Below are 21,386 nucleotides of genomic sequence, written 5' to 3' on the forward strand. Positions count from 1 at the left end.
TTTTGTGGAGGAAGAATAATGGTCTAGGGCTGTTTTTCATGGTTTGGGCTAGGCCCCTTAGTTCCAATGAAGGGAAACCTTAAAGTTACAGCATACCATGACATTTTAGACGATTCTGTGCTTCCAACTATGCGGCAACAGTTTGTGGAAGGCCCTTTCCTGTTTCAGCATGACAATTCCCCCGTGCACAAAGCGAGGTACGTACAGAAATGGTTTATCAAGATTGATGTGGAAGAACTTGACTGGCCTGCACAAGAGCCCTAACCTCAACCACCTTTGGGATGAATTGGAAAGCCAACTGCGAGCCAGGCCTACTGCCCAACATCAGTGCCCAACATAACTAATGCTCTTGTGACTGAATGGAAGCAATACCAGCAGCAATGTTCCAACATCTAGTGGAAAGCCTTCCCAGAAGAGTGTTATAATGGCAAAGGGGGGACCAACTCCATATTAATGCTCATGATTTTGAAATGGGAAGTAAGACAAGCTGGTGTCCACATACTTTTGGTCATGTGGTATAACTCTCTGGATCAAAATGGTGTGGTGAAAATGTTATTTGGATAGACATCAAATATATTTCAGCATCTTTAACACATTAGAAAGTGGTAAGTGGTTCCATTGACTTGATGCTCGAGAGACCAAGTTGGCCAATTCCTTTCAGAGAGGAACACTTCTGTTCAGAAGATTGAGGTGAGCAAAATCAATGGGCCATTCTTCTGACTACACTACCTTGGCTGTTCTATTCTGTGCTCCACAATTAATCCATATATACACGTAATGTAATGTTGCTTTCTCCATTTAGAGAATGGCTTCAAAAGCATGTACCTGACTCGGCTGCCTGAGACGTCAATGGTCTATTAGTCATACAATTTCCACAGGAGCAATTAAGCAGAAATGTCTAACGGGTGGTGTGATAACTAAACACAGCGGCGGTGCCAACAGTACATTTCTCCTTCCATATGCAACTGCCTGGTACCAACCTTGTCAGGTTTAGTTGATGACAGGCTCATTAACTGGCTGAACGACTGTTGGTTGCCCTGCACCACCCCACCCCCCTACCACTCGTGGGGAAGGAGACACGCTTGGAGTGAGCAGGTCTCTTTTTGCTGAAGCGACAAGCTTGCCCCCTTGTACCGTCCCCCATTACACTCTAAACTGCATCCCTGTTATCAGTGCTAAAGCCTAATTAATACTCCTATTATTTCCCATTAATTGTGTTAATTTAGTTTGATGCATTTGGCAGAGTGGCCCTCCAGGCAACGTGGCTCGCTTTTTTGCACCGCAAACTGCTGACGTGGGTTAAATGTGTTCAACAGCTATATAGAGCGGTGAGAAAACCCATTAAGAGTGCTGTGACGTACTGGAGACGCTCACACATCTGTTTTTGTCACTTCAAACAAGGTTCTTTTCAAGACTGGAAAAGCCTTAACGTCGTCCAGTGGAGGTTCTCTCAAAGTGAAGAGAACGCACGTAAACCTATTTGACACAGTAGCATACTAACAACCAGATACTAGACTAATGGCAGAAGAGACAGATCCTGTTGCGATTCATCCTAATAAATGCTAGCCTTTATTTGGGCCTTGCCTTAGAAGCAAGTCACACCTTACGGAGAATGGCAATGGAAATCAATATGTTCAACCGTGTGTCCCACGGTGAGAGGAGTAGGAAAGACACACTTTCTTAAAATAATCAAAGGATGCTTTAACAGAAACATCTACACTTGTTAAGGTGACAGACTGAAATAATCTTCCCTTTTGGAATATTCTGTGTTTCTGCGTTATTAATAATCTTTACATCTTAATTACCACTGACAGTGAACCGAGGCAAATGAATTGAGCCTCACATACAGGCCTACCGTGAGAGCAGAGAGGGAGAGTGTGAGAGAAAGAAAGACCAAGTGAACCCACCTCTACGTCGGTCACCTTCATGCGGGTGCCCTCCTTGCCCACGAAGATGTCGTCCACGTCCACCAGCAGGTGACGCTCCAGCGAGAGGCAGAGCCGCTTGCCCGTCAGGTAGGCGATGGCGTCCACAAACACCAGCTTGTGCAACCAGTAGGACAGGTTATTTCCAAACAAGACCCTCTGGATGCCGTCGTGAAGCCCCAGGTCCTGGACCACGGTGGAGTGCATAGCCCTGAGTGGCCCCAGGTGGGTCAGGGCGTCAGAGGACTTGGTGCTGGCCAGGAGGACAGGCTCGTAGGTGGAGTGGTTGGACTGGAACACAGTCCAGTCGTCCCCGGGCAGGGGGCCCTGCTCCACCTCATTAGGTCTGGTGATGTAAAGCAGAGGGGCATTGGGGTTGATTCGGTAGTCCCTCAGGCCCAGGTGGGAGTGCAGAAAGAGAGGGAAGCCCTTGAGTTGGGCGCTGAGCAGCGAGTTCTCGTTGGCCTTGAAGAAGCCGATGATGCCTACACTGTACTCCACGCAGTACTTGTCCAGCAGATCGCGGTTCCAGGCGTCCAGGTTGACGTACTTCAGCAAGTTCTCATAGATAACGAGGGCGTATCGGCCACGGTTGCGCTCAGTCAGCGTGGGCATGTCTCCCTTCCCCGGGGCGATCTCGGTGCGGTAGCGGAAGCGGCTGGACTCCAGGATGGCCACGATCTCCTGGCCAAGCTGAGAGTAGATGCTCTCTACAAACACCAGCACCACCGGATCTGTACGAGAGTTGTCCATGGCCTTCACCTGGCGCAGTCGACCTGAGCGAGGCAAGAAGAGGGGCGCCCGCTGCCCCCCTCCCACAGCCACCGGCACCCCCCCGCAGTCACTGAAGGGCAGCGGGGGTGCCTCCTTGATCTTGGGGCTGTTGCTGACGTAGTAAGCCAAGAAGGCCATGGAGAGGAGGCAGAAGACGATGAGCGCCAGGATGAGGCGATGGAGCTCCAGTTGCCTGACGCCCCGCACCAGCTTCCACAGGCTGGCCACCATAGCCGCAGCACGACAGGGGCAGAGCAGAAGGCAGCGTCGGGGACGAACAGCAGCGTGGCACAGCAGCGGGCAGGGACACAAGAAGAGGAGGAGGGGGAGGGTTGAGCTCCAGACACTGGCACCAAGCTGTGCTGAGGAATAGCCATTTACGCTAGGTCACCATGGCCCCCATAGCCCATGACTCTCCGTCTGGGGCCCTGCTCGTCTCTCCACCTCTCTGGATGCAGGACAAGATGCCTGCCTGGCTGGCTGCTCTGACCGTCTGCGCTGGACTTAGGGCTCCCTCTACACTCTCCTCCCTCTCTCTCTCTTTCTCCCAGGCTCGCCCCTCCGCAGCTCTGCTACCGAAGAGGATTGGGTTTCTCTCTCTGTGTGTTCCTCACACTCCTCCTCCTCCGTTTTCTCCCCTCCTCTAGGCGGATCTCTCTCCTTTCTCCGTCACTGAACACCACACCACTCCCTTGTACACATGTAAACACGGCCGTTATCAGGAGACACTGGTTGTATCTCGACCCTATCGTGGGTGTGTAGCTCCTGCTCTCAGGTTCTGTGTGTGTGTGTGTGGCTGTACGTTATGTTCAGCAGCTTCTCGGCTGGGGGCCGGTTGGGCCTGGGGCGCACCCTGAACACTGCCCCCTGTGGAGGCCCAGCCTGCTCATCTTGGGGGCGGCAGAGGGGGAAAAAACCTGAAGGGGGGCAGAATGTGAGAGAGAAGAGAGAAAGTAGGGTTAGTGCACATCAGATCACACCTCGTTCTCGTATCCAAAATGTGTCCTCAGGATAATGTCTTTCTCATGACAACGCAAAACTGAAACAGAAGGAAAAGTGGTGAAGCAGGGTCAACAAAGACAGCAATTCAATTAAAAGTACAAATACATGTTAACTTGACATTGATAGACAAAAATTATTTGTTTGCACTTTCAAAAACTGCTCAGCTAACAGCATAATAAATCAAAGGCAGCTATAAAACCTTAAGAGTGTAACTTCCTGTCAGACTGAGTTGTTCCCAGTAGGTACACGTCGTCTGTTTGCTGACAGTGGCCCAAAACCCTACGTCTTCAGAGAACAAGTCAGAACATGAGGCAGGGTCAGTTTACTGATCATCTGATTTCATGATGCTTCCATATGGACTAAAAATTGCAGCCTCGTGAATTTCCCACCATGTCCCCTCCCCCAACTCAAAACCAGGCCATCTCCGAAGCCCTGTGTCATGAACACATTTTCTCATGAAGCCCAAAATAGCCACGGCAGAACCTGAACCGTTACAGGTGTGAAAGGAAAACTCTGACCTTAAACGTGAATGATTATATGGCTGTGTGGGTGGGTGGCTGAGGGTGTTCACAATCTCAAAAGTGGGCCAATGCTGCACAGCACAATATTTTGTTTACGATCGCAGCCGGTCGAACACAGACGCAGGTGCACAGTGGTAGCTCCGGAGGAGGGGGGGGGGGGGGGGGGGTTAGGGAACTCAATGCCGCGAGAGCTGCTCACTGTCAGTGTGTTAGCAAACTGGGAAATATCGCCAGAACAACACCTGCCTTAAACGGGAGCCACCTGAAATTTAAGGCATTCCACCTGCAGTGGGCTGGGTTGATTCCACTGAGACCAGGTTACGAAACTAGCTCACGCAAATCCATACATCAGCAGTGAAAGAGTGTCTCAGTCCCTGCAGACTGGCTGGATCATTTATCACTGTGGGGGGACTGGAAGAAGCCAACATGGCGCTACAGTGCAAATACAAATATGTGGTTAACTGCAAAGAGCAAAACAAGTGGCTCATATCAGTTCGTTATTAACAAAAAAAAGAACAAAAAAAAGACATCGAGTCCGAAGCCAAGACAGACTCTCACAGCCCTGCATTATAAACAGGATGCTGCAATCTATCAAAGTTTCCCTGACATGATCAATGTCATCCACCATGCCCCTACGCAACATTCCCTGGGCAAGCACTTAAAGGATCATTTTTCTCTCAGAAGTGCCAACTAAGCCTTGGCTTTAACAAAGGCACCTTGACCGAGAGAAACAAAGACGGAGTAAAACACAAAGGAAGATGAACACACAGACAGCAAGAGAGATCCAGAATGGACAATGAGGAGTGACAAAGAAAAAGGTAAGCAAGAACTTGAGGAAGGAGAGAGAAAGATCTTGACAGAGACCCTCCCGACTATAATGTAACAAGAGAAACCCTCATGGTGCTTCCGCTCTGAACCCCCGCATCCCCCAACCCTCTGCCCCCGACACAGAACCTCTGAGACGTGGCGCTCTGGAGCGGACCTCCCTCCCTCAACGCAGACACAACCCATCACCCTCAGTGTGAACAGGGGGGGGGGCATCCTGAAACAGGAACCTGCTCTATTCTTAGCCTGAGAACAGCCTCACCTCGCTGACCACTTCCCCTCCAACTGGCTTCAGGGAGACAAATCACAACAACACAGGGTCCTCCTCCTCCTCCCACAGGGGCACAGAGACTGGGTGAGGAGGCGGCACTGGGTTGGGCGGGCTATCGAAGGGGACGATGGGTCAGCATCACCTTGTCCTCTGAAGTAATGTTTTTTATTTTTTTTACTACTGCTCTCTGTAAAGAGTTGGTGGTCATACCTGGAAAATAATGGAGGTGGGGTAATAGCGACTAGGGTAAGGATCTGACTGAGACTGGGGGGGGTAAACAGAGGTATATAAGAGGTGGTAGGTTTGAGGTGGTGTTATGACAGGAGGAAGCAGAGAGGTCTCACCTGAAAAAAGGCGTGTGTGTCTTATCTAACGAGGTTGGTCAGGCAGGAAAACCTGTGAGGGAGAGAGCAGAAAGAAAGAACATGAGAATGCAGTGCTGAGATTTCCCCATCTACAGAGTGGGTGTTCAGTGTATTCTACATAGCGCCCAGTCATCCTCCCAGCCACACAGACAAGCCTTCGGGTAAGAGAGAGAAAAACAGAAAGAGACAGAGCGTTTGACCCTGAACACAACCATGAGTCCCACAGGGCTCCCAGTGAATTTGACAGATTTTACAGCTGACATTTAAGACAGAAACCGGCCCCAAGAGCAGGTCCAGGACGGTTAAGCCCAACGATGTGGGGGAGAGGAGAGGGAAATGAGCTGGTCACTGACCATTTCACACCAAGGCCAAACTGATTCATTGAGCTTCCTGCTCCACTCCTCCTTATATACACTGCTCAAAAAAAATAAAGGGAACACTTAAACAACACAATATAACTCCAAGTCAATCACACTTCTGTGAAATCAAACTGTCCACTTAGGAAGCAACACTGATTGATAATACATTTCACATGCTGTTGTGCAAATGGAATAGACAACAGGTGGAAATTATAGGCAATTAGCAAGACACCCCCAATAAAGGAGTGGTTCTGCAGGTGGTGACCACAGACCACTTCTCAGTTCCTATGCTTCTTGGCTGATGTTTTGGTCACTTTTGAATGCTGGCGGTGCTTTCACTCTAGTGGTAGCATGAGACGGAGTCTACAACCCACACAAGTGGCTCAGGTAGTGCAGCTCATCCAGGATGGAACATCAATGCGAGCTGTGGCAAGAAGGTTTGCTGTGTCTGTTAGAGTAGTGTCCAGAGCATGGAGGCGCTACCAGGAGACAGGCCAGTACATCAGGAGATGTGGAGGAGGCCGTAGGAGGGCAACAACCCAGCAGCAGGACCGCTACCTCCGCCTTTGTGCAAGGAGGAGCAGGAGGGGCACTGCCAGAGCCCTGCAAAATGACCTCCAGCAGGCCACAAATGTGCTTGTGTCTGCTCAAACGGTCAGAAACAGACTCCATGAGGGTGGTATGAGGGCCCGACGTCCACAGGTGGGGGCTGTGCTTACAGCCCAACACCGTGCAGGACGTTTGGCATTTGCCAGAGAACACCAAGATTAGCAAATTCTCCACTGGCGCCCTGTGCTCTTCACAGATGAAAGCAGGTTCACACTGAGCACATGTGACAGACGTGACAGAGTCTGGAGACGCCGTGGAGAACGTTCTGCTGCCTGCAACATCCTCCAGCATGTCCGGTTTGGCGGTGGGTCAGTCATGGGGGCATTTCTTTGGGGGGCCGCACAGCCCTCCATGTGCTCGCCAGAGGTAGCCTAACTGCCATTAGGTACCGAGATGAGATCCTCAGACCCCTTGTGAGACCATATGCTGGTGCGGTTGGCCCTGGATTCCTCCTAATGCAAGACAATGCTAGACCTCATGTGTCTCGAGTGTGTCAGCAGTTCCTGCAAGAGGAAGGCATTGATGCTATGGACTGGCCTGCCCGTTCCCCAGACCTGAATCCAATTGAGCACATCTGGGACATCATGTCTCGCTCCATCCACCAACGCCACGTTGCACCACAGACTGTCCAGGAGTTGGCGGATGCTTTAGTCCAGGTCTGGGAGGAGATCCTTCAGGAGACCATCCGCCACCTCATCAGGAGCATGCCCAGGCGTTGTAGGGAGGTCATACAAGCACTTGGAGGCCACACACACTACTGAGCCTCATTTTGACTTGTTTTAAGGACATTACATCAAAGTTGGATCAGCCTGTAGTTTTGACTCCAAATCCAGACCTCCATGGGTTGATAAATTGTATTTCCATTGATAATTGTTGTGTGATTTTGTTGTCAGCACATTCAACTATGTAAAGAAAAAAGTATTTAATAAGAATATTTCATTCATTCAGATCTAGGATGTGTTATTTTAATGTTCCCTTTATTTTTTTGAACAGTGTAGTTTATAGAGAGCGCTCCCTTCCAGCCTCCTGTCAGTAGCAGTGGCCCGGGGCTATCGCCCTGAGCAGCTTATAAAGCCTAAATGCTGAGGCTGCTGACGGCTGGAGGAGCAGGCTTGAACCGTATTAGGTCCTCCTCCTCATCCCAGGCTAGTCTGGCTCACACTGGGGAGGGAGGACTAAACCACAGAGAGAAGGAGAGACTCCGACTACTAATCCCACAGACCCCACCCTGCTGCAGACTGGATCAGCAGACACAAACAGGGCAGCAGGTGGGAGCTGGGGAGGTGTGTGTGTGTGTGTGTGTGTGTGTGTGTGTGTGTGTGTGTGTGTGTGTGTGTGTGTGTGTGTGGGGCGGGGTTCTCTCTCAAAGGTGTGTGAAGGAGAGATAAAGTGCGCAAGAGAGTATATTGGGCATCAAAAACAAACTGAACAAGCTTATCCTGAATGAGTGCCGATCTGGAACATAAAGCCCATAGAGAGATTCTTCCTAGAAAGAAAGGTAAGCATTTCTCTTTCAAACCCTCTCCTTATCTTACTGCATCCTGACTATAGAAGCGCTACAGTATATGGAATGGCATGCAGATAAAGAGTGGAAATGAGGGGACTCTGACGACCTCTATCACAGGACCAGATGGGTTCCTGGGTTGGAAAGTCCCTGATAATACTTCAAATCACACAGAGCATTACATACCAAACTATCCATATGCCGGACAGATGCCCTGTTATTAATTCTGGTAGTTTCAATTATTGATGTATTTTCTTTACACTCGGAAGAGAGCAGCCATGTGTTTTTAAATGAGGCGAGATAACACAGGGAAGCAGAGGGCAGAGGGAATGACAGATCAGACGATAACTGAGGTTATTCGATCTAGAGAAGATTTAAGAATGCTGCAAGATTGTATGATAGCGAATAAGGCTCCAGTCTATGTAAGCACACACACACACACACACACACCATTGCAGTCCTACACCTGGGTTTGCTCTTACGAGCGTCTCTATTAAGGACCAGCATGCATCCTGTCCACACCATTCGACTAACCCCTGACCTGAGACTACGGTATACCAGAGGGCCCGGTGGGAGGCCCCTGTTTCTACTGGTGCCTCACATTCCACAGATGCATCCAGGCAAGTTGATGAGGAGTTGACCTAAGACACAGGTCTAGGATCAGATTACCCTACCCTAATAACTTTAACCATGGGGGGGGGGGGCGCCATACTTACATCATTGTCTAGTGGCAACAACTTCATCCTACCAAGTCAGTACATTCAATGCAGGAACCCACCGGTAGGGGGAGATAGGCCCACAGTAACACAATGACTGGGCTCCTTTGAAGGCAACAGGAGAGAAGGGCAGGGGACTGTTATGTGGCCCCAGGGGTGTCTTATTTATTCACTCACAGGTGCGCTGCCTCATGGTCAGTATAACCTATGACTTATCCATCCAACACTTACAAAGAGCCTGACTGGAAACCCTGATAAATGGGGATAAAAAAGCGAAGCCTCAAATTGCATTTTGTGAGGGCCAATGGCAAGACTGAGAACAATAGACTTAAAATGCTGCTCTTGGAGATCCGTGTTTAAAAAATTAAATACTTCAAGTGGAGGTTACCATGAATATGTATCACCTAAATAAGGCATAGGGTCAGATTAGGGTACATGGCTGGCCTGAATTGAATCGGATAAATTGAGAGAAAATGTATATGTGCGTGTAATTCACCAAAAGGATGGATCGAGAAGCCTGCTGTGTTGATCAGATGCATGTCCATCTACTGGAATATCAAGAGGGACGAGAACCACTGTGTTTGCTCTGTGAACAGAAAAGCAGACGGAACAAAGGGAAGAAAGGAAAACATGAAGTCCTCCCCCTCTTCAACCCTCCTCTGTTCGGACCCCGGGGTCATGCACCCAAAAGCCCAATCAGAGGAATGCTGACCATCAAATTCCGGGAGGAAATGCCCTCCCTCCCTCCCTCTCTCCATCCATCCATCCCCCTAAGGGGTTCCAACAGAACAGCACGCCCGGTAGACTGTGAGCAGCGCTGACACCTAACATGAAACAAGCAGGCAGGAGGGTTGGTTGTATTTCTTTGCACGTTTGTTCCTTGTTGTTGAGTGATCTTGGAATAAGGTTGTTCAGCAACGATGAGAGCGACAGATCTGCCGGTTTTCCCCAGTGTTACATGAAAGCTGAACTCTGTGTGTTTGTTTAGCGGGTTATGAATTTGTATGAGGGTCGATAGAAGAGCTCTCTACTCTCTCATACCGCAGGACTATAATGGAGTGTTCTGGACTCAGATAAGTCCCTCTCTTCATTCGTTTTCTCCTTCGTTGCCATGGAGTTTGTCTGGCTTCAAACACTGTGGATATCTTCTCTTTAGCTGGAGGCCAGGCACGGAGTCTATGGTAATAGATAGATTAGAACATACTCGCCTATATATATATATTTTTATAATCGTATAAACTTTGGGCATTAAAACTGTGCCGGTTTCCCAGATACAGATTAAAACTAGTCCTGGACTTAGTCAATTACAATGTAGATTCGCCATTGAGAATGCTTTTTAGTTTGGGACTAGGCTTTATCCGTGTCTGGGAAACCGGCCCCAAGGGTGCTACAAAGACCATGAAAGCAAAAATGTTGGTAATCTATGGTATTTTAAATAGTACCTATCACTTGAGTTGACCATAACCCTTAGCTAATGTTCAACTACAACACGTTCACAATTGAGTGTAGTAATAAAACAGCAAAGGTCAACATCTAAAGGAAATTATAGTTAATAGATGGAGCTCATAGAAAAACCATGAACAATGATCCAACCATTCTGATCATTATCTCTTCCTGACTAGCAACACTATTGGTGTTATGAGTAGATCATAACATGGACTGCTATGTGAGCCAGCACCGACTGATAGAAACTCAACAAAAAAATAAACGTCCTCTCACTGTCAACTGCGTTTATTTTCAGCAAACTTTACATGTGTAAATATTTGTATGATGATATTAAGATTCAACAACAGACATAAACTGAACAAGTCCACAGACATGTGACTAACTGAAATAGAATAATGTGTACCTGAACAAAGGGGAAGTCAAAATTACAAAAATAACAGTCAGTATTTGGTGTGGCCACCAGCTGCATTAAGTACTGCAGTGCATCTCCTCCTCATGGGCTGCAACAGATTTGCCAGTTCTTGCTGTGAGATGTTCCCCCACTCTTCCAACAAGGCACCTGCATGTTCCCGGACATTTCTGGGGGGGAATGGCCCTAGCCCTCACCCTCAGATTTAACAGGTCTCAGACGTGCTCAATGGGATTGAGATCTGAACTCTTCGCTAGACATGGCAGAACACGGACATTCCTGTCTAGCAGGAAATAATGCACAGAATGAGCAGTATGGCTGGTGGCATTGTCATGCTGGAGGGTAACCCCTCCAGGATGAGCCTGCAGGAAGTGTACCACATGAGGGAGGAGGATGTCTTCCCTGTAAGCACAGCATTGAGATTGCCTGCAATGACAACAAGCTCAGTCCGATGATGCTGTGACACACCACCCTAGACCATGACGGACCCTCCACCTCCAAATCGATCTCGCTCCAGAGTACAGGCCCCGGTGTACGCTCATTCCTTCAACGATAACCGCGAATCGGACCTTCACCCATGGTGAGACTAAACCGCGACTTGTCAGTGAAGAACACTTTTTGCCAGTCCTGTCTGGTCCAGCGACGGTGGGTTTGTGTCCATAAGGAGATGTTGTTGCCGGTGATATCTGGTGAGGACATGCCTTACAACAGGCCTACAAGCCCTCAGTCCAGCCTCTCTCAGCCTATTGCGGACAGTCTGAGTACTGATGGAGGGATTGTGCGTTCCTGGTGTAACTCGTGCAGTTGTTGTTCCCATCCTGTACCTGTCCTGCAGGTGTGATGTTCAGATGTACTGATCCTATGCAGGTGTTGTTACACGTGGTCTGCCGATCAGCTGTCCGTCCGGTCTCCCTGTAGCGCGGTCATAGGCGTCTCACAGTACGGACATTGCAATTTATTGCCCTGGCCAAATCTGCAGTCCTCATGCCTCCTTGCAGCATGCCTAAGGCACGTTCACGCAGAGGAGCAGGGACACTGGGAATCTTTCTTTTGGTGCTTTTCAGAGTCAGTAAAAAGGCATCTTTAGTGTCCTAAGTTTTCAAAACTGTGACCTTAATTGCCTACCATCTGTAAGCTGTTAGTGTCTTAACAACCGTTCCACAGGTGCATGTTCATTAGTTGTTTATGGTTCATTGTACAAGCATGGGAAACCGTGTTAAACCCCTTTACAATGAAGATCTGTCAAGTTACACAGATTTTTACGAATTATCTTTGAAAGACAGGGTCCTGAAAAATGGCCAGTTCTTATTTTGCTGAGTTTAATCAAATGAATTTCCCCATTTCAGATAGAAAGACAGAGGGAGGTCTTCTCATAGACTGGAAACACGAGATAATTACTGTAAGCTTTAATTTTAAGTCTTTCCATTTATGGTGACTTAGTTCAACTTGATTACCTTTGACTAGCAAATGTAGCAAATGTATTCTCTCCCTCCTGTCATTCAATAGCTTGACAGTTCGTGGAAAGCAATGCAAACACACAGCACTGGCAGGCATGGCTTTGTTAGCCAGATGGACAACTAAAAATATCTACATTGAGTTTGAGACCATGGTCTTAGTTGAGAGGACAGAAGAGGACACACCAAGACTGCTCGGTGCCGCCGAGATAGAGAAAGAAAGTATTCCTCTCTTCATCATCAGCCTCCCAGAGAAAAACATTCAAATATAATCTCCCTCATTAAAGCAGACTAAATATTTAAAGATTAGAGATGGCACTTCATTAAGCAGGCCATCCGTCGCAGCGGAGCACTGGCGCAGGGAGAAAGGAGGGTAGGGAGAAAGATGAATAAGAGAACAGGAGAGAGATAGACAGGAAGAGGGAGACAGACAGAGCGAGAGGGGGAGAGAGAGGGGGAAAGGGAGAGAGATAGACAGACAGAGAGAGAGAGAGATGTCACAATATTTACACTGTTACCAGGTGCGTTACCACTACGGCAAAACTACCGGGGCCCAGTTAATCTCTCCATGGAGTGCCATGCAAACACTAGGGCAGCCAGCTGGAGATAAGGAGGGAATGAGGCAATTGTGGAGATGGAGAGAGAGGGGGAGAAAGAGAGCACAAGGGGGCTGAGGCCTCCATTACCATCTGTGTATCACGCCAGCAGAGCCATGACAAAACAGGGGAATCAGGCGTATATTTTACCAGGCAGGAGAGAGTGGCCCTGGAGTGATGGAGAGGAGATTGAAACAATACAAACCCCAGCTGAGAAAGCACTACTGACAAGAATCAGGCTCGGGGAATCTCAGCAGCAAAACACAGGAAGTATGTGTTGAGGGACTGTGTGTTGTCATTATTCTATGGGATTCTGCTGTGTTCCTTCTACCTCCGCCGCAGTCCATTCCCACACGCAACGTTGTTGGTGTTTAGATAATAAACCGCATGCATCTGCACGGCTGGTGGAGGAGCCACATAAGGCCACCCACCGTGTGTGTGTATGTGGGTATGTCAACATTTGAAAGGGAGTGGGGTATCATGAGGTCCACATTCACAGTCATAATTATGGCTAAACCCCACCTATTTCTTAAATGTTTCTTCTTAAAATCTGATTTTAAACCTAACCTTATGCCTAACCATAACGCTTTGAATAAATAGGTATTTTTATCTCCTCAACAATAATAATGCAGAAATAGCCAAAATAGGAATCAAGGAGGAAATAAGATACATTACCCTATGCAGGAGATTAGTAGACAAGTCGTCTGTATAGTCACTGGGGTTTGGTTGAACAGGAGAGGTAAGGTTGATGTGAGCATTGCCATTGGCCTTGGCATAGGGGTAAGGTGGAAGGCCTGGTGGCTCCGTGTGTGTGTGTGTGTGTGTGTGTGTGTGTGTGTGTGTGTGTGTGTGTGTGTGTGTGTGTGTGTGTGTGTGTGTGTGTGTGTGTGTCAGTGTGTGTGTGTGTGTCAGTATGTGTGTGTGTTGGTATTTGTGTGTGTCAGTCTGGCAGCCAGTACTGAGGAGGCAGTGCGTTCTCAGAGAGCAGGCCAAGGCTATAATCCGAGCGGAAAAGCGGCACGGTCAACACTGTGTTAGTGTGTTTTGAAGTGCTGCTGTTGAGAGTGTGTGCCTGCACATCCAGTATGAATGAATTTTTGTATTTATGTTTACTGTTTATGTCCCAGGTGTGTTCTATATTTGTGTATTTCAGAAAGCAGCAATGTGGCTCTCGTTTCCCCTCACTATACATTAATAGCCTGTGTGAATAAGACAGCTTCTTCCTGTCAATGCAATTAAATCTCTGAATGCCACCTTGTTTCAGGCTCCTAAGCAACTTTGCAGTATTATACTTTTGTTATGTATTATTTCTCATTATTAGCCCAGAACGCTCTTCACATTTTCATTATGTACAGCTGGAAATAACTTTTTGGATTTCAGAGAAGCCTTAACTCACCAGCATTTCAACCAAGAATATGACTTTCCTGAATTGGATCCTTTGTCTCGTACCTTCCAAAGCGATTGAATTTATCCCAGGGGCTGCTCCAAGGTGCCGCCGATGGAGAAGAGGTATTCGGAGTGGACTTTTAGTCCGACTCAGGAGGCGTGCACACCATCCACCGCCTCTGTCCAGTCCCTGGACAATAAAGTTGACAGGCTCAGGCCGAGGATCTCCTTCCAGAGAGACATCAGGGACTGCAACTTACTCTGTTTCACGGAATCATGGCTCTCTCTGGATATACAGTCCCCGTCCATACAGCCAGCTGGGTTTTCAATAGATTGTGCCGATAGAAAAACAGAACTCTCCGGGAAGAAGAAAGGCGGTGTAAGTTTAATGATTAACTACTCATGGTGTGATTGTGGTAACGTACAGGAACTCAAGTCCTTTTGTTCACACGACCTAAAATACCTCACTATCAAATGCCTTTTGATAGTTTTCTTCACAGCCGGGGAATATTCCCCCTCAAGTGGATACCACGACCGCTCAAGGAACTACACTGGACCTTGCGCAAACTGGAAACTGCAAATCCTGAGGCCGCATTTATTATAGCTGGGGACCTTAATAAAGCAAATCTGAGGAAAACGCTACCGAAGATCTATCAACACATCATCTGCAATACTCGAACTTCAAAAACTCTCGACCATTGTTACTCTCCCTTCCGGGATGGCTAGCAGGCTCTACCCCGACCTCCCTTCGGCAAATCAGATCACGACTCTATTTAGCTCCTCCCTTTCTATAGGCAGAAACTCAAACAGGGAGTGCCTGTGCTAATGTCATTTAACCAGTTAGATTTAGGGGGCGCTATTTTAATTTTTGGATGAATAACGTTCCCGTTTTAAACAAGATATTTTGTCACGAAAAGATGCTCGACTATGCATATAATTGACAGCTTTGGAAAGAAGACACTCTGACGTTTCCAAAACAGCAAAGATATTGTCTGTGAGTGCCACAGAACTGATGTTATAGGCGAAACCCAGATAAAAATCCAACCAGGAAGTGCCACATTTTTTGAAACCGCCTCATGCCAATGACTCCTTATATGGCTGTGAATGAGCTACGAATGAGTTTACGTTTTCCACGTTTCCCCCAAGGTGTCTACAGCATTGTGACATCTTTTTAGGCATTTCCCTTGAATAATGGCTGTAAGGGACCATATATGGCATGTGTTCACATGGTGTCTCCCGCAGAAAACCTTGCATAAAATACTGAGGTAGCCATTTTTCCAATCGCTTCTTATGAGAAACCAACTGCCTCAAGGGATATATTATTGAATATATTTGTTAAAAACACCTTAAGGATGGATCCTAAACAACGTTTGCCGTGTTTGTCGATATTATGGAGCAAATTTTGAAAAAGGTTTGGCGTTATAGTTGTAGCAGTCGATTTCAGTCGATTTCTCAGCCAAGCATGGTGAAGAAACGGGAGCTTTTTCGCCTACTAAAATAATATTTTTGAAAAAAGGAACATTTGCTATCTAACTGGGAGTCTCCTGAGTGAAAGCATCCAAAGTTCTTCAAAGGTAAATGATTTAATTTGGTTGCTTTTCTTATTTTCGTGAAAATGTTGCCTGCTGCCAGCAGAGCCTAGCATAGCATTATGCCATGATAAACTTACACAAATGCTTGTCTAGCGTTGGCTGTAACGCATATTTTGAAAATCTGAGATGACAGTGTTGTTAACAAAAGGCTAAGCTTGTGTTTGAATATATTTATCTCATTTCATTTGCGATTTTCATGAATAGGAAAAGTTTCTAGGGGTATTTATGTCCGTTGCGTTATGCTAATGCATTTGAGGCTATGATTACGCTCCCGGATACGGGTATGCTCGTCGCAACTGGTTAACGCTGGTCTGACCAATCAAAATCCAAAAGGGGGAGGCTTGCAAGCCGAAGAACACCATCCCCACAGTGAAGCACGTTAGCTAAGCCAGGGATTTGGGTTAAGGTTTGGGTTAAGTTTAGGAGTAGGGTTAAAAGGTTAAGGTTAGGGTTAGGAGAAGGGTTAGCTAACATGCTAAGTAGTTGCAAAGTAGCTTAAAAAAGTAGTAAGCACCACAACGACCACGACCCATGGGGCGGCACACAATTGGCTCAGCATCTTCCGGGTTAGGGGACGGTTGGGCCAGCAGGGTTGTCCTTGTCCCATCGCGCACTAGCGACTCCTGTGGCGGACCAGGTGCACTGTGTTTCCTCCGACATATTGTTGCAATTGGCTTCTGTGTTAAGAGGGCATTGTGCCAAGAAGCAGTGTGGCGTGTTTGGGTTGTGTTTCAAAGGACGCCCAGCTCTCGACCTTGGCCTCTCCCGAGTCCGTACGGGAGTTGCAGCAATGAGGTAAGACTAACTACAAATTGGATACCACATAATTGTAGAGAAAAAGGAGTAAAAGTAGAAAAAATAAATGAAAAAATAAATGCAGTAGTAAGCGTTTGAAAAGTTGCTAATTACAATGCTAAAGTTGTCCATGATTAGATTCGAACTCACATCCTTCGCATTTCTAGACATTCGCATTATACGCCCACTCATCCACCCTACTTACATTATTTCCTTGAGTAACCATCTGCCTTACGTAACCATAGCAAACGTAACATATACACATTACATTTACGTTACATCTAGTCTATGAGAACAAACTGGGATGTGGCCGGAAGGACATGCTACCAAATTCTCTAAAACAACATTGGAGGTGGTTTATTGTAGAGATCTCTGGCAACAGCTCTGGTGGACATTCCTGAAGTCAACATGCCAACTGCCCTCTCCCTCAAAACGAGACATCTTTGGCATTGTGTTTTATGACAAAAAAGGCCACTAAAATGTGCAGTTATTGTCCCCAGCACAAGGTGCACCTTTGTAATGATCGTACTGTTTAATCAGCTTCTTGACATACCTGTCAGGTGGATGGATTATCTTGGAAAGGAGAAATTCTCACTAATTCCAAAAATGTAATGGCATGGGGTCCCCATTGATTTTGTTATAACGTTTGAGTCACTCAGATAGCATAAGAACAGGGCATAAGCATGGGAAAATGTGTAGAAATGCAGGAATTAACAAAACAATTGCGTTTAACAGTACAGTAAGTGTGTGAACTGACATGAAAACAGTATACATTTAGTGTGAGCGTAGTCTGTATACACAGAATATACAAAACAATAAGAACACTTGCTCTTTCCATGACAGACTTATCAGGTGAATCCAGGTGAAAGCAATGATCCATTATTGATGTCACTAAATCCACTTCACTCACTGTAGATGAAGGGGAGGCGGCCGGTTAAAGAAGGATTTTTAAGCTTGGAGCCAATTGAGACATGGAATGTGTATGTGTGCCATTCAGAGGATGAATAGGCAAGACAAAACAATGTACAGTGGGGCAAAAAAGTATTTAGTCAGCCACCTATTGTGCAAGTTCTCCCACTTAAAAAGATGAGAGACGCCTGTAATTTGCATCATAGGTACACAAAATGAGAAAAAAAATCCAGAAAATCACACTGTAGAATTTTTATTGAATTTATTTGCAAATTATGGTGGAAAATAAGTATTTGGTCAATAACAAAAGTTTCTCAATACTTTGTTATATACCCTTTGTTGGTAACGACAGAGGTCAAACGTTTTCTGTATGTCTTCACAAGGTTTTCACACACTTTTGCTGGTATTTTGGCCCATTCCTCCATGCAGATCTCCTCCAGAGCATTGATGTTTTGGGGCTGTTGCTGGGCAACACGGACTTTCAACTCCCTCCAAAGATTTTCTATGGGGTTGAGATCTGGAGACTGGCTAGGCCACTCCAGGACCTTGAAATGCTTCTTACGAAGCCACTCCTTCGTTGACCGGGCGGTGTGTTTGGGATCATTGTCATGCTGGAAGACCCAGCCACGTTTCATCTTCAATGCCCTTGCTGATGGAAGAGGTTTTTAACTCAAAATCTCACAATACATGGCCCCATTCATTCTTTCCTTTACATGGATCAGTCGTCCTGGTCCCTTTGCAGAAAAACAGCCCCAAAGCATGATGTTTCCACCCCCATGCTTCACAGTAGGTATGGTGTTCTTTGGATGCAACTCAGCATTCTTTGTCCTCCAAACACAACGAGTTGAGTTTTTACCAAAAAAGTTATATTTTGGTTTCATCTGACCATATGACATTCTCCCAATCTTCTTCTGGATCATCCAAATGCTCTCTAGCAAACTTCAGACGGGCCTGGACATGTACTGGCTTAAGCAGGGGGACACGTCTGGCACTGCAGGATTTGAGTCCCTGGCGGCGTAGTGTGTTACTGATGGTAGGCTTTGTTACTTTGGTCCCAGCTCTCTGCAGGTCATTCACTAGGTCCCCCCGTGTGGTTCTGGGATTTTTGCTCACCGTTCTTGTGATCATTTTGACTTCACGGGGTGAGATCTTGCGTGGAGCCCCAGATCGAGGGAGATTATCAGTGGTCTTGTATGTCTTCCATTTCCTAATAATTGCTCCCACAGTTGATTTCTTCAAACCAAGCTGCTTACCTATTGCAGATTCAGACTTCCCAGCCTGTTGCAGGTCTACAATTTTGTTTCTGGTGTCCTTTGACAGCTCTTTGGTCTTGGCCATAGTGGAGTTTGGAGTGTGACTGTTTGAGGTTGTGGACAGGTGTCTTTTATACTGATAAGTTCAAACAGGTGCCATTAATACAGGTAACGAGTTGAGGACAGAGGAGCCTCTTAAAGAAGGTCTGTGAGAGCCAGAAATCTTGCTTGTTTGTAGGTGACCAAATACTTATTTTCCAACATAATTTGCAAATAAGTAGGTTCCAGGCGCACCGGTTTTGTGTGAAGAACTGCAACGCTGCTGGATTTTTTTACACTAAACAGTTTACCGTGTGTTTCAAGAATGGTCCACCACCCAAAGGACATCCAGCCAACTTGACAACCGTGGGAAGCATTGGAGCCAACATGGGCCAGCATCCCTGTGGAAAGCTTTCGACACCTTGCATAGTCCATGCACCGATGAATTAAGGCTGTTCTGAGGACAAAAGGGGGTTGCAACTCAATATAAGGAAGGTGTTCCTAATGTTTGGTATACTCAGTGCATACTGTGCTGTATATACTGTGGTATGTATTGGTATGGGAGATGTTGCTCTCAGGCCATGGCAGAGTGTCTCAGATCTCACCCTGGGTTCTCACACTAGTCATGCAACGATGAGTCACACCAATTACACACTTACACCCACTCTGTCACAACAGCTCCAGCCCCCTCCTGGGGGCCAAAGTAGAGACACGACATCCTCATCTCTCCCTCAGCATCAGATTCAGCCTGCCCTCCTAAACTCCTTTATCTCATTAATCAGATTAGCAGTCTTAATCAATGGTTACAGGCTTAACAGCAGCCAGCATAGCTCTGTGACGGTTGGGACTGTCGCTGCTCTCTCAATTGGCCAAACATCTCAGGCTGCTTCCCACGCAATCCCTCTCTGTCCACTTACTACTGTATCCTCCCCTCTGACCACTTCTCTTCTGCTGGTTCCATTCATTCTGTCTGCCTCAATGTTTTATCCTGCTTTTAAAACACATGGAACAGGCCTTGGGGATGGAGGCTTGGAGATTGACTCCTGATCTAGTAAACGGCCGGAGAGTATAAGTGAGACAGCATATTACAGAACTGAGAACTCCATAACACAGACACTCCGGGTAGACATTCCCCTTAGGCACACAGACCTATGATCAGTTTACCCCACACACACAGAAAAGGCAAAGATGACCTTAGATCAGTGTCTAGGGGTCCATGGCTGCCTGTGGAAGTGCACAGTGGTGACTGACACTAGTGACATGGAGTAAGCAGCTGCAGCACATGCAGAGGGCCAACCCTTTGGAGACACATCACCCTCCACATGTCCCCTGTCGTGGGACAACAGAGGGGTCAGAAAGACAGCCAGGGAGTCTAGATCACAGAGTCCCACCTCAGTTTGTGAGTCCACTGGGAGAAAGGCCCAGCACTGTAAAAGCTTATAGACTCAGGCCGGGTGGTTTAAAACACAACATACTGGGGAACGACCAGTTCATGACAGCTCATGGGCGCTGGATATACAAAAATACAGACATATAGGCATACCTTGAGCACCATGGAACATAGGCCTTCTATAGCTTGCTAGCTACCGCTACACCGGATTACAGTACGCTGCTGATTTGTGTGCGTAGGCAAGTACTGCTAGTGCTGCTATTATTGCTATTATTAAATCCAAACTATAACAGACAACCCTGAGAAATGTCTTATCTGCAGAGATTAATCACACAGAGAAATCAGCTGCTTGTTATTTGTGCAGTAATGACAGACTGCTAAATAAATTGGCAATTTAAACCAAAGCCACAAAATAAAAACAAGGCCAAATTCCTCAGGCGGGTATCTACAGACTCAGAGACAAAGTACAGGCTCGCACAGACAGAGATTGAAAAAACACATTACTAATGTCTTATGCAATCTAACGACCAAAAGTTTTCTAAAGTTAACTTTTGAAAGACACATACAAATGGTAGTTGGAGAGCCGCAGTCTGAATTAGGCTCGGGCGCTATGCCGTATACCGGGGTAGTTGCAAGTAGCCAACGGATAGATTTTCAATACAGTTAAAAAAATGACTTTGAAGTTTTCAATAAATTATAATAGTACTAGTAGTAATTATACTAGTAGTAGTACTTGATGCCAATCGCACAGGTGTGTCAAGAACTACAAGCTGCTGGGGTTTTCCACGCTCAATAGTTTCCTGTGTATCAAGAATGTTCCACCATCCAACATGCGCCAGCATCTCTGTGGAACACTTTCTTACCCATGTAGAGTCCATGCCCCGACAAATTGAGGCTGTTCTGAGGGCAAAAAGGGGGGTGCAACTCAATATTAGGAAGGTGTTAATGTTTTGTACACTCAGTGTACATTAGTGCCGCACATTCGGCAGAAAATAGCTTAATTTTCATCAGATGACAATAGAAGTGCAACAGCATTTGGCTGGCAGTCACACAAGTAAATTAGCTTACAATGAAAAAGTAAGGAATTTTTTCCAAAAATGATCCATGGCCTTTATATTTCTAATGTTTACCGTTGAAATAATGTTGCCAACTACATTTCTTAATGTTTTCTTGAAAGTTAATCTTGCATTTTAAATGGCAAAAGTAGGCTACAATGACAAAAGTACCGGAGAAAACCAGCTACAAC

At 46.6% G+C, this 21,386-nt stretch overlaps 2 protein-coding genes across 10 annotated transcripts in view; both read right to left on the minus strand.

Moving 5' to 3' along the window:
• LOC135512343 (bifunctional heparan sulfate N-deacetylase/N-sulfotransferase 2-like) overlaps window positions 1-2,930 on the minus strand; it is a 30,965-nt gene extending 28,035 nt beyond the window's left edge. Inside the window, exon 1 of the mRNA XM_064934280.1 lies at window positions 1,908-2,930. Coding sequence (XP_064790352.1) covers window positions 1,908-2,930 — 1,023 coding nt within the window. The remainder of the gene's footprint in view (window positions 1-1,907) is intronic.
• A 560-nt stretch (window positions 2,931-3,490) lies between these two features.
• Window positions 3,491-21,386, minus strand: part of LOC135512341 (zinc finger SWIM domain-containing protein 8-like) — a 212,671-nt gene continuing 194,775 nt past the window's right edge. For 8 of the 9 annotated variants that reach the window (XM_064934265.1, XM_064934271.1, XM_064934266.1 and 5 more), the window contains 3 exons: window positions 9,368-9,457; window positions 5,663-5,714; window positions 3,491-3,616 (listed from right to left, as the gene is read on the minus strand). In XM_064934265.1, coding sequence (XP_064790337.1) covers window positions 5,684-5,714; window positions 9,368-9,457 — 121 coding nt within the window. In that variant the 3' untranslated portion in view covers window positions 3,491-3,616; window positions 5,663-5,683. The remainder of the gene's footprint in view (window positions 3,617-5,662; window positions 5,715-9,367; window positions 9,458-21,386) is intronic. The other variant, XM_064934274.1, reaches the window with a different exon arrangement.

The sequence above is a fragment of the Oncorhynchus masou genome, chromosome 24 (assembly GCF_036934945.1).
Source record: "Oncorhynchus masou masou isolate Uvic2021 chromosome 24, UVic_Omas_1.1, whole genome shotgun sequence".
NCBI classification, from domain to species: Eukaryota; Metazoa; Chordata; class Actinopteri; order Salmoniformes; family Salmonidae; genus Oncorhynchus; species Oncorhynchus masou.